The sequence below is a fragment of the Mustelus asterias genome, chromosome 5 (genome assembly GCF_964213995.1).
Source record: "Mustelus asterias chromosome 5, sMusAst1.hap1.1, whole genome shotgun sequence".
NCBI lineage: Eukaryota > Metazoa > Chordata > Chondrichthyes > Carcharhiniformes > Triakidae > Mustelus > Mustelus asterias.
In genome coordinates, this window is record NC_135805.1 from 90,568,681 (window position 1) to 90,586,001 (window position 17,321).

The following is a 17,321-nucleotide window of genomic DNA, read 5'->3' on the forward strand; positions in this document are numbered from 1 at the left end:
GAACTATAGTAAAGTGTAGAATTATTGAAAAATCTGACGTTTGTGTTTAATGCACACTGCTGCTCTGCTCAAGTCAACCCATTTTCTCAGAGGATCCATGTAATTGCTCATTAACAAATGGAAGTGGCCAAATGCCTGATTTATGTTTTGGGTTGCCGCCATTGTTTGGCTTGTTTCTATTTACTTGAATGGCATTCTGGCTCGAAGAGGCTTCACTTTGTGAGTGACTTGGAGAGAGTCAGTATTTAGTTTTTTTTCCAAAATTATTTATTTAGAACCATTTACATCCAAGACCTCGTGGTAAGTACATTATTTTCCGGACACAGACTGTTCTGTGTCTTGTTCCCATGGAGTCTCCTGGTCATTTGACACTGATGTCATGTTACATCAACGTGACCATCATTATCTCATTAATGATTAACCCTTTACTTACATCTCTTCCCAAATATGATCTGAGAACTGTGACATTATTTTGATAAACTACTTACGTTACATTCCCACCGTCTGTAAGTCTCATGTACTGTTTATACTTTCCATCTAACTCCTACTTCATCCCACTCCAAGTCACTTCTGCCAAAGGCATCAATCCCCAGTAGCCCTCGGCTCTCTTGGAGGACGTGTAAGGTGTGTGTGTTCCATTATCTTCTCCTTGGAAGGTAAACACATTGGTGGAGTGGCATAGCAGCTTCTCGTGACAGCTAACTCCTGGACTATAACTCTTATGATGATCTGAATGTGAAGGCAGTGAGAACCAATCAATGGAAATCTGATTCAAGACAGAACCCTCCAGGACTTGAGTGATCAAAATTCATTGAAAAAAAACAAAGAACTGCAATTCTCTCTGTTATCTTCTTCTGTGTCGCACACTGAGCCATGAATGAATTTGGAAGATGTAATGAAGAACGATAAACACCTTGAAGACACTGCAGAATACGAGGAAAGGAAGACTTCCCTACTACTCTTAGGGTAGGAATTTCATTTCCTATAGCTGGTAATAACATTTCTGTACTTGCTTCAGTATGAGCTGTTTCACTGCAGACAATGGGATGTTGGAGTCAGCAGGAGAAAGTAGGATTGCGCCATCATTAACAATGGAATAAACCTTTGAAACAAGAGCAACAGGAAGTCCCTGAGTAGTATTTTTCAGCTGGAGATGTCTTGTGGTTTGGGCCCCTGCATCTTTACTGAAAGAAAGCTTGAGTGCATACATGACTTGCTGATGAGATCCAAGTGTGAGCTACAGCTTAGATTTGTGCCAATTAATAAGCTCTGAACTTTCATTTTCGGTTTGATTCAGTTTGGAGTTGAGTGTCTCGTTCTCCCTGGGTAGCTTCTTGCTGCTTGCAATTGTTATTGCCTGTCATTGGTGGAATAAGTAGACAAATTCACTTCTTTATTACCTTCTTCAACAAAAAGTGATTCCCTTCAAAAGAGACAACAAAACTTGACGATCATTGACAGTGGAGTCAAAGAGTGAAGTAAGATCTAGGACCTCTTCCTTCAACGGGTTTTCTGCTTCTGTAGCAACTTGACTCTCTTGAACTTTGTCCTGAAAGAACAAACCAAGGTCTAGAATCTCATCTAGTGGATGGTCACCATCTTTGTTAATGTTTCCACCTCCCCAAGCATGTCTCCAATGGACAAAGACCAGCTCACTGTGTAATGTATCGACTTCAATTTCTGCTGCAGTTTTCAGCTCTCCCAGTCCTTGGAACAACTTTGGAAATTCAGTTCTGAAAATTGCTCTGCTGTCACCTATTGATGTCTGATCTACCTTTTTTAAAGACTAAGTCCGGAGCACGCTGTGGTGCAGATATTCAAAACTGGTTGCTTTTGTAAGTTATGAAGAATTTCATTAATTTTATCTTCATGCCTAAGGGTTGCAATGAACTGAGCCTTCACTTTGAGGTCTGTGCAGCCTGAAACTTGTAGCTGTGACCCCAGCCCCGGTGTATAGTTTAAATTCTGTTCTGTATCCTTGGACTTCTAGCTCAACAGGCCAGAATTTCTATCGGGATCATTGATTTCTCTTTAAAATAGACTGGTTGAAATGCAGTATTTCCAATATCCTGGACTTCAAAATGGTTGGAAGCACATTCCAGCTTTCTTCCTTTAAATTGTGCTTTTGATCTGCAGAATTGTTTAAAATGTCTGATCTTGCCTCAGGAAAAGCTTCTGCCCCCCCCCCCCCCCCCCCCCGCCCCCACCTGCTGGGCATTCTTTACGACAATGCTGCTTTCTGGTGCCGCATCTGGAACAATTTAAAATAGTCGGAAGGGTTTTTCCCCACCCTTAGGTGGTTTTGGCTGCCTTTCTCATGGGCTTTTTGGTGTGTCTCCTGACTTTGGGCTTACGTACTGGGTCAACCCTCCACATCTTCCCAAAATAAACCCAATCCTGCTTTGCAACTCTACTTGTCTTGCAAACTGTTTGGCCTTCACTAATATCCCTGGTTTACAAGATGTCTGACAGCACCTTGTTGAGCACGGTGACTACAATGCGCTCACAAATTAACTCATGTTTTAAAGCTTGTAACGGCAACTGCTGGCCAGTTCTATACATGTCATGAATAAATTAGTTGCTGGGTTCATGCAGTCTTTGGCCCATTTCATTGGGTTGCACCTGTTCAATATCTGATTCTTCTCAGAGCAGAGGTAATTATTGATGGCCCTCAAAATCTCTTCATAGGATGCTGAGGTCTCCTCGATTCTTTGCCTCCCCAGGACATCATCAGCTATGGCCCCAAGTGCATATGTGTTTGAAGGGCTATGGAAGGGGTAGTGGCTGTTCAGTGGCTGCCAATATTGGGAGTGGTTCATTCACCATCCCCTACCAAGGTACATTTTATATTTGTTCTTCTTCTTTGTAGAAGTTCTTTGGTCTTCACTCATGGGTTCATAAGAACTAGGAACAGGAGTAGGCCATCTGGCCCGTTGAGCCTGCTTCGCCATTCAATAAGATCATGGCTGATCTTTTTGTGGACTCAGTTCTACTTACCCACCAAATCTGTGGCCTCAGTTTTCTTAAACTGCAGCATCTAGCACTGCCACCGTAGCTTGGCTTGTTTCCAATTACTTGTATTGTCTTCTGGTTCAGTGAGATTTTATTACTTGTATGTGTCTTGGAGAGAGTCATTATTTTGTAATCTCTCTGAACTATTTATTTTGACTAATTAACTTCCAAGACCTCACAGGATGTACATTATTCTCTGGGCACAGAGTGGTTATCTGACCCTGATGTCATGCTTACAACATCATTGTCTAATTAACATAACCATTAACCCTTTACTCTACAACTCAGATGGTCATTTGGGACTTTTGAAAAATTTCTGAGGCCAACACAGCATTGGGATGTTTCTCAGGCCTCCTTGAGGCACAGGACATAATTCTACCAAACTAGTCATTTTGTTGCCATTCCCATCCAGAAAATGTGCACGAAGAACCATTTTATAACCTTCACTTTACTGTATCTAACTGTTGGTATATCTCTCATGGCATTGTTCATGGTGTGTCAGGTGATGGGACATTTTAAAACAATCCAAATGTGGCATGACTTGCAATGTTGCCAGTGAATATGTAATGGCAGTGGGGTAAAACTTTTAATTATATAAATGATCAAAACCTTGCATACTAAAATTCATTTACAATTTGATATACTTAAAGTGATGATTGGACCGAGTTATTTAATTGGGAAGTGGCTGTTTTACTGTAAATATTACCTAAGTATTATAGTTGCCAGGTTGACAAAACAAGCAGTAACAAAAAATAAATGTAATACACAAAAGTGAAGCGAAGTACCTCAGTTTAGGACTTTTGTACTGACCTGAAGTAGTATCTTAAATTGGTTTTTGTTGAGTATACTTTTAAGAAAAAATGGAAATAAATTGTGCTTTAATTTCCCACAACATATTCAGTTTCTATAACTCAACTGTATTCAATCTCACGCAATGTTTTCAATAGCCACAGATTGTGGAGGAGTGAAACAATGGTTGCAGACTGAAATTAATGAAGTAAATTATGCAGCAATGTACTTAACTCATGTAGTATTTGAAATGCATTTTAATGCTTGAAGAAAATTATTCCAGTCGTTCTGATTATTATTATTTCCATAGTAATTCTTGTACCTTTTTCTACAGCTTTCGTTGGCAACTGGAACAGAGCAGATTCCCACGTATAGACAGATAATTTCATTTTGTACTGATGGCTGATACCATAATTATTCTGTTTCTACGGTTTGTATTGAAACTTTTATTGTGTGCATTTTAGCTTGGCCTGAAATGAGTATGTCTGGTGTCACTTTACCTTTATTTCCATGTGTTTAAATTGGTGTGCAGAACTGTTGCTGCTAGCTTGAAGCTAGCCTTCTACCTATATGCCTTCAATATAATGCAAAAGTGATTCTTGAGTGTCATGGCAAATAAGCTAGGGTATTTTGTGCAACACTATCACAACTTCTCACGAGATAGTTTAAAAACACCTGACCAATTTAAAAACATCTGACCGACTCTTAACACTGATTATCAGAGCTTTCATCAGAAACTGGACGTTTAAGAAGCTGATCATACTTGAAACCATTTATGTCCCCTTGAGGAAGTAGTGGAGCTGATTTTGCTAGCCCTTGTCTCCACCCCCATCAAGTACTATTCACTTGCCTGGGTGGAAGAACCAGTAAATAGGAGTGATGATCTGATGATCCTGATTGTGCGATCTCTTTTAATCCTTTCAATAAGGGCCTGGGATTTCTCAAAGTATTGAAAGTAAAATTGGTACAAATGTTTGTTGTGTTATAATATCATAGCGTCACAAAAAATCTGGGTTCGGGCAGAATTGAGAGATGAACATTCCATGTTACAAAGTAGGGGAAGGCAGGAAGAAAAAAAGGTAGAGTGGTGGTAATATTCAAAGATACATTGCAGAAGTCTAAAGTAGGTTCGAGACAAGATTGAATCTTTTTGGTTGGGGAATAAAATGGAGAAAGAGCCCTGTAGGCAAATTAGATACAAATGGAAGCAAGAGGGGATGTAGGATATAAGAAATAGGAAGAGGAGTAAGCCATTAAGCCCATCGAGCCTGCTCCCTATTCTGTCAGGTCATGGCTGAACTTTTACATTAGAAATCATAGAAACCCTACAGTACAGAAAGAGGCCATTCGGCCCATCGAGTCTGCACCGACCACAATCCCACCCAGGCCCTACCCCCATATCCCTACATATTTTACCCACTAATCCCTTTAATCTACACATCCCAGGACACTAAGGGGCACTTTTAGCATGGCCAATCAACCTAACCCGCACATCTTTGGACTGTGGGAGGAAACCGGAGCACCCGGAGGAAACCCACGCAGACACGAGGAGAATGTGCAAACTCCACACAGACAGTGACCCAAGCCGGGAATCGAACCCAGGCCCCTGGAGCTGTGAAGCAGCAGTGCTAACCACTGCTACCGTGCCGCCCTTAACTTCACTTTCCCATGCTTTTCCCCTTATCTCTTAATTCCCTTAGAGCCTAAAGATCTGCCGATCTCAGATTCGAATATACCCTTTGATTGAGTATTCACTACGTTAGGGGGGCTTTAGTTGTTCACAAATAGGTGAGGGTAAATGGATGGTAAAAAGGAGGGATTCCCATCATGTGTCCAGGGAAAGAGGTAATGCTGGTTTTATTTAGTTCTAAGAAATGAATTGGACAAGTTGACATCCTGGGGCTAGGCTAATATTTAGGAAACAATGACTATAGCATAACTAAATTTCATGCAAAAATCGAAAATGGGAGCAGTTAAAATAAAAGCATGTGACTGGAGAGAGCCAATTTTAATTAGATGGAAGAGAAATTAACTAGAATAACTTGGTAAATGGGAAATAAAAATTGACAGCTAAAACAGTGCTTAAACACACAGACAAGGGGTGATTGGAGTACTGACTGAACATTTCTGGAAAAGAAGAAAAGGTGGTATCAAAAAAATTGAAGTTTTTCAATGAAACAATAAATGAAGCAATTTTTACTTGTAAAATAAAAGCCTCTAACAAAGCCAATTGTACAAAAGAAACTCAAGTGCAGTAAGAAGGATTAAAAAATGGTTTATAAAGTTAAGAGGTGATGTACGAAAGATTGACAGGCATTTAATACAAAGTCAAAGAGGTTTAAAAGATTATGGAGCTGGTTAGGTATGAGGAAGGAAATCCTGGCCGAATTCTCCAGTCTCACACATCCCACTACCGCTGCCAGCGAGAACAGAGAATTTGGCGCTCAACCAAATCTCTGTTCACTGCAGCAGGACTGGAGAATCCCAGTTGTGGGCGAGGTCAGAGAATCCAGCCTCTAAATAGATATTCTCTGACTACTTGGCCTCAGTGTTCACAGTAGACTGCGGTAATGGGAATGGAAGGGTATAGGTGGTGGTTATTAGGCAGGGTAAGGAGAATTGAAGAAAAAATGATTAACATGTTGCTCAAAATAGAGTAAGAAGTTTAACAACACCAGGTTAAAGTCCAACAGGTTTATTTGGTAGCAAAAGCCACAAAAGTCAAAATAGAAACAGACATGGGGCTATGAAGGCACCCATCTTAGAAAGTTGAGTGAAGTTAGTGATAGCCTCCGACCTACACGTGGCTCCACTCCCACAGTAGTTTGTTCACTCCTCATTTCCTCAGGGAAACTAGGCATTAGCAACAAATACTGCCTTGCTGGTGTTATTCATACCACACAGATTCCTGCTGAAATTCTATACCAACAAAAATGAGTTATCTGAACTGGGGTTATAGGGGTTGCAATATCAAAGTTTGCAATGATACAAAATGGAATACATGATTAACAGTGAAGTAGACTGCAAGTAGCTTCAGGGAGACATGGACAAATTAGTATATTCGGCAGATATCCATTGAGATTTTATATGAAGAAGTGTGAGGAGATAGATTTTGGGAGAAAAAGTAATGAGAGAACATATATATGAAATGATAAAACCAGGGGGAATGAAGGCATCTAGGTGTTCAAATATATAAATCTTTGAAAATGAGAGGACATTTTTATAAAGCACATGGGATCCTACGTTTTAATGATAGAGGTACTGAACAAAACAAAATCTAATGGTAAACCTATACAAATCATTCGTTCGGCTGCAGTTAGAATATTATGTCTAATTTTAAATTTATTTCTTCAGGAAGTACACAAAAGTCATGGGGAAGATGTGGAAGGGCATCCACGAAGATGAAACTAAAGATAAGAGAAGGAATATTTTCATTACGACAAAGAAGTTTAAGAGGAGATCTGATAAAAATGTTCAATAATATTTCAGTGGGAAATTTAAGTCATAAAGACCTGTAGAAAACCAAACAGAACCCACAGCAGTTTTGTTTTTAAAGAAATTAGATAAATATGTGAAAAATAAAACATTTAAAAGAATATAAAAGGGAAAAGCAACAGAACTGAATGCATAGTTCTTTCGGACAAGTGACACTAACTTAATGGGCTGAATGGCCTCCTCAGCTATAAGATTTTATGATTTTGCAAAGTTGAATCCGTGTTTGGAAGCTTGAATATTCCAATGTATCAGGCAGGAAAAACTCTTTTGTATGCATATTCTAACAAGCAAATAATTGCTAACGATTATACTAGAATCGCTGCAAATTGACTTCTCATAACTAAACTCAGAGTTGGCACTGCCATTTATGAAATTTTGAAGCGTCTTGAACAAATTTTAAGTAAACTTTGTAATTTGTGAAGTTAGCATATTGTTGTTTCCAAGAACTGTTAACATGATTTCTAAAGTTATCCTTTACAACACCCACAATTAATACAATGCCAGAAATATGAGAGATCGTAACAATGCCACAAAATACGCATTTAGAAATCATATGAAGTCCTAACACAATTAAAGCAGTGTTGTGCAAATAGTATGAACATTACATTTTTGAAACATTTTTGAGTACATTTCAGTGCAGTTTATGATGCTTGTTTAAGGTTTATCATTAAGTTGATTTTGTTGGGATCATTGGCACATATAGTTTGTTTATGGACATAAAAGAAAAAAACCAAATGCTCTTCGCCAAACATGCAAGCAATCTTAAATAGGTTTAATTATATCAATGTTGCATTGTGTGCTTTTTTTTCCTGCCACATGAGATCTTTGCAAGAGTTGGCAAAATGTTTTGGAATAATATGTTTTCTTTGTGATGCACTCAAAACTGACAGACAGCATAATCATGGCTCATGAGTTTGGAGTGCAGTGTTAATTCTCAGTAAGTCCCTTTTCATCATTAAACTCTCGGTTCTGAAATCAGCCTGCAGGTTAGAACCATGAACTTGATTACTTAGAAATCAATTGGTGTAGACCGGGATTAGCAATAGAGATGAGCAGATCTGTATCTGAACTGTACTATGTCAATTGACGTTCTGTGGATCTCCTTAGGATGAACATCCTGAGGTGCACAAGATAGACCCATGATAATTTATTCAGTTAGGTAAATACCATTAAATATACGTGTCACCACCTTAATTGTTTGTAACTGCCTAATAACTGAAACCTACTTGACTAAAGGATGTAAAACTTGATCCCACTGGGCTTCATTGGATTGAGTTTGTGATATCACCACAGCAAGAGACTATGACTAATTTATTTGTATCATACCTGTTTACTATATCAAACGTTACAAAAATCCTGATCTGTAGTAATTCCACTGGGATATAGTATTTCTTGCTGTTTGCCATTTTTGCAGTATACTAATCCAGTCCCTGCATTGGTTAGGAGCTGTGCTTGCAAAGCAGCAACTCCAGCCTGAAGTACGCTTGGGAACCGTCAGTACTGTTTTGTCGTTGTAAAGCATTCCATTGCAAATACTCCTTTTAAGCAGTCTTTTTGCAACAAGATACAAAGTGCCTACTGGAACGTATAAAATCATAAATTTTCCAGCGCATAAACAGCCCATTTGGCCCTCCAATTCAGTTTTGTACAAACTAACAGAAGAAACTAAATAATTGTTGTATAGCAGTTCATAACCTGTGAGATCTTGGTTAGGGAGATTATCCAGTTTTTGTTTCCTAGAAAGTGGATCTTTGACTCCTTTACACCTCCTTCTCTTCCCCCAGGTACCATGCTCTAAGTGGGCGCTGGCGATCATGGACTTCCATTGGATTGGTCTATGATTATGCTTGGCAAAGTACGACAGTAGTTTGCCGTTGCCTTTTGCAGTATAGTAAGAAGTCTCACAACACCAGATTAAAGTCCTTCAGGTTTATTTGGAATCACGAGCTTTCGGAGCACCGATCCTTCATCAGGTAAGCAGCGCTCCGAAAGCTTGTGATTCCAAATAAACCTGTTGGACTTTAACCTGGTGTTGTTAGACTTCTTACTGCGCCAAGCCCAGTCCAACGCCGGCATATCCATATCTTCTGCAGTATGGCTGACCAGAAAACTCTCCTGTTTCCTTTACATCACCTATTTATTTAGAACCTGTTGAATGTTTGGTTTATTCCTACTTTAGAATTCACTACTGATATAGTTGTTGTTAGCTTTAAAATTTACATTTGACAAGTTTCTGTAATTTGAATATTTTCCTAATATATTTTTGAATCAAGAATTGTTACACTTGCAAAGTGTAAATACCACTCTTGAAGAGAATGTAAAAGATGGTAACTTCTGAGATGAACTTTTGTACAAAAAATTATTCTGCAATATTTTATGAATCTAGACTAATTGTGGAAATGGTTACAATGAACTGTAGCTGTAAATATGTTGGAGTCTAGTCCTGTATATCCATGTTAAAAACATTTTAGTTATTTATTGTGCAGGAATAGTATTTCTATCTTTCAACAATTGACCAGTCAATGTAAACTTTAATTGTGCAAATGATGTTCACTTGAATCCCTAAATTATCACTGTGAAATAATTCTCTATAACAAATGATGAATAACTCTGACGCCATCAATTATGGTAATAATATTTCACAAAAGAGGCATTAGTCATTGTACTGGTTTGAATTCTCCCATAATTATTTACGACATAAATAGTGTGAGAATTAATTTAAGATCTGGGTAAAACTCAGACATATTTGCTTGATTCTGAACTCTTTTCCCCATTTTGCAGCTTAATTATTTTATTCACTTTATATATTTGCACAATTGAAAATTTCTGGATACATTTTTGCTGTTGTTACACTTAGATTTTTATAATGGCATCTCCCTCTCCATAGACCATATCTGGCAGGATATTTGGGTAACTGATTTTATATACTTTGTTTTTCTTTGTAAGAATATGTTTGTCTTTTTCTAGCAATATTTTAATATTTTGTCAAACAGTTCAAAATAAAACCAACTTTTTTTACTTTGTAAAATGAGTATTGACAAACTAAATTGAGCAATGGAAATCAAACTCACTATTGTAAATGATCTTGAATCTTTTCTCTCTTCTTTGTATCAGACAGTAATTTACACTCTTCACCTCTTTCAAATGTTGTGTGTAATCTACATGTAATTTAAAGGAACAGTTCACATTGTCCTGGATGATTATGTATGTCTGGGTAAGGATACCAGCCAAATGAACTGTGCAGCTTTTCTATATAGTTCCTGTCACATACAATTCATTTATTTAGGAACAAGATGCCAAAGGTTTCCATTGTGTTTAAGAGATATCCTATCATAGATTGCATTTTTCACAATCACTGTACATCTGCAGATGACTCTTTCCTATTAAGACCTATCACAGATGAACAATTTCCACTTTTAGTGCAACTGAGTATCAAGGGGGGTTTCGGGTTTCTTTCAAGACCATTCTCATTTATTTTTATTCTCTCGTTTTGTTAACTGGATAAAATAATAGGGTAAGAGAAGGTTCCCCTGATAATCTAGTAGGTATCATTACTCATGTTAATTGGGGGTGTGGCTGCAAATGGACAATTAACTATTTTTTCTTATTTTAATGCACAAAATTATGATAAATTTCTATGGACCAGCTTTTATTCAGGACAAAATGTTGATATTTTTAAGACTGAAAGTAATGTTCTGATCAGTGAGTGGACTGTTTTTCCTTCATGAATTAAACATTACACACACTTACAAAAAATAACTGTTGTAACGAAAACATATAAACATATAATTTCCTTATTCCTATGTTTTAGGAATATAATTTTTAGTTTGGGGATTGAATTTTTTAAATGTCAAATAATTGAAACATCTAGTTTGAGAAGTTGGAAAATGGTTGTAATATTTATTAGTGTCACAAGTAGGCTTACATTAGTACTGCAATGAAGTTACTGTGAAAATCCCCTAGTCACCACACTCCGGCTCCTATTCAGATACACTGAGGGAGAATTTAGTATCGTCAATGCACCTAATCAGCATGTCTTTAGTTAGGTGCATTGGCCATGCTAAATTCTCTCTCAGTGTACCTGAACAGGTGCCAGAGTGTGGCGACTAAGGGATTTTCACAGTAACTTCATTGCAGTGCTAACGTAAGCCTATTTGTGACACTAATAAATATTAAATAAGCATAGGTCACACTTGAATTACAATAATTTTCCAACTTCTCAAACCAGATGTTTCAATTATTTTACATTTAAAAATTCAATCCCCAAGCTAAAAGTTATATATAAGATTGAAAGTTGGAACTGGGAAAACAATGAACAATTGGCAATCCTCTCTTAGCTTTGGAATGGAGCCACTGATCTGGTAAGATTGCAGTTGTCCCCATTAGAGAGATAAATTATCACGTGCAACCTAGAATTGGATGGATGTTTTGGAAGATAAAGTTAATTAATTTAAATCTATATGTGACATCCCAGGTGTGCCATGGGGCTAGGTTGCAGGCAGGTGTTCATTTGTTTTGGGTTTATCTCTATGATTCCCAGAAGCAGCTTTGAATCAGAGGCTGTAGACCAGTCGCAGGAAGCTATCAGAAATCAAGATTATTTCATAATTTTGAGTCACTGAGCAGGATGTGGTGAGGTGCATGTTTGAGCTTGGGTGCTCACAATCGTGAAGTGCCTAATAAGATTTGGAGGGCTGCACAGTGGATGCTGGTGTAGTGACCCCAAGAACTCTTATTTCTCGGAGAACAGCAGAGACATTGAGGGCAATCAAAATGCATTCCTGAGAGCTGTGGCACACCCTGTTGGGTTCAAGAAGTGAAGGAACCCTCATGATCCTGTAAAATACAGGGGTTTCTTGTAGAACAGATAGTGCTCTTTTTTGTCATTTGGTTTGAAGAGTAAGTGTTTACGAAATGTACTGTTAAGTTTGTACTGCTTGCTCTGTTCAGCTCCTGTACACTAAAGGTTTTTGTTTAAAATGTGAAATCTTGTGGCACAGTTCTTTTCAGTTAATTGCCGAGGTGTTCATACTTATTTTTAGAAGTTATTGGTCTCCCTTGCGATCATAACACTGTTTGATATAAAACAAGTTTGCACAGTTGTTTAAATATTTGAAATGAGATATTATCTAGGTATGGTGATTTATCATGTTTGTACCTGTGATTTACAAAGATAAAAGCAGATTGACTATACAGATATGCACTTGAAATGCTGTAACCTACAAGCATGCAAACCAAGAGTGGAAAGTGGCATTGGACTGGAGACTCTTTTTTTGGGCTGGCGTGCACACAATGGGCTGAATAGCCTCTTTTGTGCCGTAAATTTCTATGACTTCTATTTCAACTTGGTTGAAACTTTTAACAACAAGAGCAAGTCAATGTTAAAGGATGTAGTTGCACTTTATATTATACCATTGACGTTATCCATCCATTGTGTCTACAATTTGGATTTGGTAATAATTCTGTTCTGTGCCATTTCAGCTAGTTAGATCCTTGGAGTACTTAAACAAAATTAATCATTTGAAATAGCATCACCTAACTAATTTTGAAAAATTAAAAATCCTTCAATTTAGAGTATGAACATTCTTTTTGATTGACATTCATATTTTTTTTTTACTTTTTATTTTGATCATTTATTAAACTGTTTAATAAACATGAAGGATGCTCTAGAAATTAGAATTTATGTATGTGCCAATATCCTAATTTACCAATATAAAGTCAAATGATTTGTACAGTTGAACTCTGAAGAAGCAGGGTGAAAGGACAAGGCTCTTCATTGATGTGGTACTGCTTAGGAATTATTCTTCCAGAATGAAGGGCAGTAAAACATAAGATCTTGTACAAATTGTTTTGGCAACATCTAAAAAACTAATATCAGATTGTGAACGGGAAATTCACTTTCCCTCAAAGCTGCAACCCCTCTCCAACACCCACCTTAAAGCACTGCATATGATGCATAAAAATCCTCCAATACTTTAGAAGCAGGTTACTTTTGTCCAGGTGATTTTTGTAATGCTATAAAGGGGGTTTTACAGTGTGGGTGAGACTAAAACCTCTGATGTAAACCCAAGTGTATCACAAAAAAGTAAAATTGAACTGATAGAAAAACATATAATAAATTTCCAAAGGTCTTTTGAAATTGTTTCATTCAAATGTAAATGGCCAAGGCTGCACAATACATCTCATGATCATTCAATTACCTCGTCGCAATGTGTGTATAATATGAAATTATTGCACCAATTTTACTGAATCATCTGTGCCTGTGCTAGCAAATGGTGTGAATTCACAGAATGCTGAGACTTCCGAAGCAAATGATGGGGGTGGCACAGTGGTTAGCACAGCTGCCTCACAGTGCCAGGAACCTGGGTTCAATTCCAGCCTTGGGTGACTGTATGGAGTTTGCATGTTCTCCCTGTGTCTGTTTTATGGGTTTCCTCTGGGTGCTCTGGTTTCCTCCCACAGTCCAAAGGTGTGCGGGTTAGGTTGATTGACCATGCTAAGAAAAATTGCCCCTCACAAGGGGACTAGCAGGGTAAAAACATGGGGTTACGGGGATAGGGCTTGGGTGGGATTGTTGGCAGTGCAGGCTTAATGGGCCGAATGGCCTCCTTCTGCACTATGGGGATTCTATGAAATACGGTTATCAGCAGATACTATGAAAGGGAAATGAAGATGTTTCATAACTCCTGTAAATAGCCAGCATCTCTATACCAGTACAGAGTTATTTTGGCCAAGCTTTATTCCAAAATTATGGAACTATATACTTTGGGATAGATTGTTCAATTTGAAATATAGAGCATCAGGTTGAAAGATTTTTGAATTACCTTCAAATAAGTTAAGACAAAAGATTGTAGAGTTTGCACAGTTTTACTAATTTTATAAATCTGCAATAAGATAGCAGTTTCTATAATTTTAGAAATTCATTCTTTTGCTTCATATTTGTGGAAATAAATCAGGATGTTTTAATGTTTACTTTGGACTTTTCAAAAATAGCAAAAAATAAGGCAAAGAGAAGTTACACAGAATGGAAAAATAAATGGTGTGTTTATCACAGCACTGTTGTTCTCTGTTATACTTTGAGGGTCTAAAATGCAAATATATTTCACAGAATTATTTTAAGGTACAAAGAGAAATAGTTTCAGGGTAATGAGAAGCAACTTTTCCAGCTCACGTTAATGGATGAGCATTTAAATCAGAGGATAAAACATTGAAGAGTGAAAATTAGAAGGAACAACGCTAAGAAGGGGAAATTTTCAGACAAAAGAAATGAGCAATGTGAAAATAGATCTGTATAAAAGCTTTTGAAAATAAATATGTGTGCAAAAAAATTCTTCATATTTGTTTATGAAAATGTTGTAAGCTTTGTACATTTTGATATGGTAATATCTTTACAATAAAAATTGATCAAGTCCTTTCAACTGAATCTGTCGTTAACTTCATAGCCTATGAGTCTGTTGGTTACTTCAAATTGACCAATTTTCTTCTTCCACTTGAATGTTCAAGTCTGTTTTTATTCTTCTCTTTATTGGATGATTTCTATTTTTCATTTCCGAATTATGTAAAGAGTTTCAGCCCAATCACGTTCCAGAAAACATTCCGAGGCAGACAGTTTACCAAACTTTTCACTAAATGAAAGCTTCCACAAGCTTGTCCAAAAGATTCTCTTGGCTTTCTATACCAAAGAGTTCTGCACCATTGTCCCTGACTTCTGAACTCTGGCAATTTCTGCTCAATCCCTATGTGCTTAATGTTTGAAGCCATCCTAATGTAACCACTTATGGGATTATAGTACCAAGAGGTACTATAAGACCAGCTGACTGGTAGGCCCTGATATTTGTGGAGAAGATGCAGGGAGTGATTTGATTTAGTTTATTATTGTCACATGTATTAGCATATCGTGAAAAGTATTGTTTCTTGTGTGCTATACAGACATACCGTTCATAGAGAAGGAAATGTGAGAGTGCAGAATGTAGTGTTACAGCCATAGCTAGGGTGTAGAGAAAGATCAACTTAGTGCGAGGCAGGTCCATTCAAAAGTCTGACAACAGGGAAGAAGCTGTTCTTGAATTGGTTGGTACGTGACCTCAGATTTTGTATCTTTTTCCTGATGGAAGAAGGTGGAGAGAATGTCTGGGATGCGTGGGATCCTTAATTATGTTGGCTGCTTTGCCGAGGCAGCGGGAAGTGTGGACAGTGTCAATGATGGGAGGCTGGTTTGCGTGATGGATTGGGCTACATTCACAACCTTTTGTAGTTTCTCGCGGTCTTGGGCAAAGCAGGAGCCATACCAAGCTGTGACATAACCAGAAAGAATGCTTTCTATGTTGCATCTGTAAAAGTTGGTGACAGTCGTAGCTGATATGCCAAATTTCCTTAGTCTTCTGAGAAAGTAGAGGCGTTGGTGGGCTTTCTTAATTATAGTGTCGGCATGGGGGGACGAGGACAGGTTGTTGGTGATCTGGACATCTAAAAACTTGAAGCTCTCGACCCTTTGTACTTTGTCCCCCTTGATGTAGACAGGGGTATGTTCTCCTTTATGCTTCCTGAAGTCGATGACAATCTCCTTCGTTTTGTTGACATTGAGGTAGAGATTATTGTCACTGCACCAGTTCATCATATTCTCTATCTCATTACTGTACTCCATCTCGTCATTGTTTGAGATCCGACCCACTACGATGGTGTCATCAGCAAACTTGAAAATCGAATTGGAGGGGAATTTGGCCGCACAGTCATAGGTATATAAGGAATATAGCAGGGGGCTGAGAGCACTGCCTTGTGGGGCACCGGTGTTGAGGATGATCGTGGAGGAGGTGTTGTTGCCTATCCTTACTAATTGTGGTCTGTGAGTTAGGAAGTTCAGGATCCAGTCACAGAGGGAGGAGCTGAGGCCCAGGCCATGGAGTTTTGTGGGAATAATGGTGTTGAGTGTAGGGCTAGGGAGATGGCGTCTGCTGTGGACCTGTTGCGGTGGTAGGCAAACTGTAGTGGATCCAGGTAGTTCGGGAGGCTAGAATTGATTCATGCCATGACTAGCCTTTCGAAGCACTCCATAATGATGGATGTCAGAGCCACCGGCAGATAGTCATTAAGGCACGTTGCTTGGTTTTTCTTAGGTAACGGGATGATGATCGTCGTCTTAAAGCAGATAGTGACCTCAGATTGTTGTAAAGAGAGGTTGAAGATGTCTGCGAATACCCCTGCCAGCTGATCCGCGCAGGATCTGAGTGCACGTCTGGGTACCCCATCCGGGCCAGTCGCTTTCCGTGGGTTGACCTTCAAGAAAGCTGCTCTGACATCTGCAATGGTGACCCCAGATACAAGTTCACCCAGGGCTTCCAGGGTAGAGGGCATGCTCTCGCTGACCTCTTGCTCAAAATGGACGTAGAATGCACCTCTCATCAGGGAGAGGTGCGTTGGAGCCGGCGAGTGCAGTACCAAGGATGACCCAGAAAACCTGAGGATGCTGAAGTTCTAGCATATTTAACAATAAAACAATTTAACTTTCTATTACTTCTTGGTCAGTTTAAATGACCTTGGGGGTAGTCCCCTTAAATCAGGCCTTGAGTTCAGGGATCAGGGTAGATTATAATATATATGTGGAATGGATTGACAGGCTGGGGTCCTTTTGAAAAAGGCGGCTGAGGAATGACCTACTGGAGGTCTTTAAAGCAATGAAATATTTTGATAGACTGGATACAGTGATAATATTTCCTCTTGCGAGGAAGAGTGTAACTGGAGGCAACCAATATGATAATCACCAAGAAATTGAATAGGAATTCAGAAGAAACTTCTTGACCCAAAAAGTGGTAAGAATGTGGAACTCACTACTACAGCGGTTGGTTGAAGCAAATAGTATAGATGCATTTAAGGGGAAACAAACAAGTTGTTTTTTGTTTTTTGTTTATACTTTTCCAATTCAATCAAATCAAATCTAATTCAGAGTCTCAACAAGTTGAGACATTTCAGATCCAGGCTGACAAGACAGGGCGAGCGACCAAACCACCCTGTCCTGGGCCTGATCTACA

General features: G+C 38.4%; 1 protein-coding gene across 3 annotated transcripts in view; it reads left to right on the forward strand.

The window, feature by feature from the left end:
* agbl5 (AGBL carboxypeptidase 5) overlaps window positions 1-14,706 on the forward strand; it is a 107,821-nt gene extending 93,115 nt beyond the window's left edge. For all 3 annotated transcript variants that reach the window (XM_078213041.1, XM_078213042.1, XM_078213043.1), the window contains 2 exons: window positions 4,136-4,231; window positions 7,156-14,706. In XM_078213041.1, the coding sequence (XP_078069167.1) occupies window positions 4,136-4,207 (72 nt within the window). In that variant the 3' untranslated portion in view covers window positions 4,208-4,231; window positions 7,156-14,706. The remainder of the gene's footprint in view (window positions 1-4,135; window positions 4,232-7,155) is intronic.
* Window positions 14,707-17,321: the final 2,615 nt, after the last annotated feature.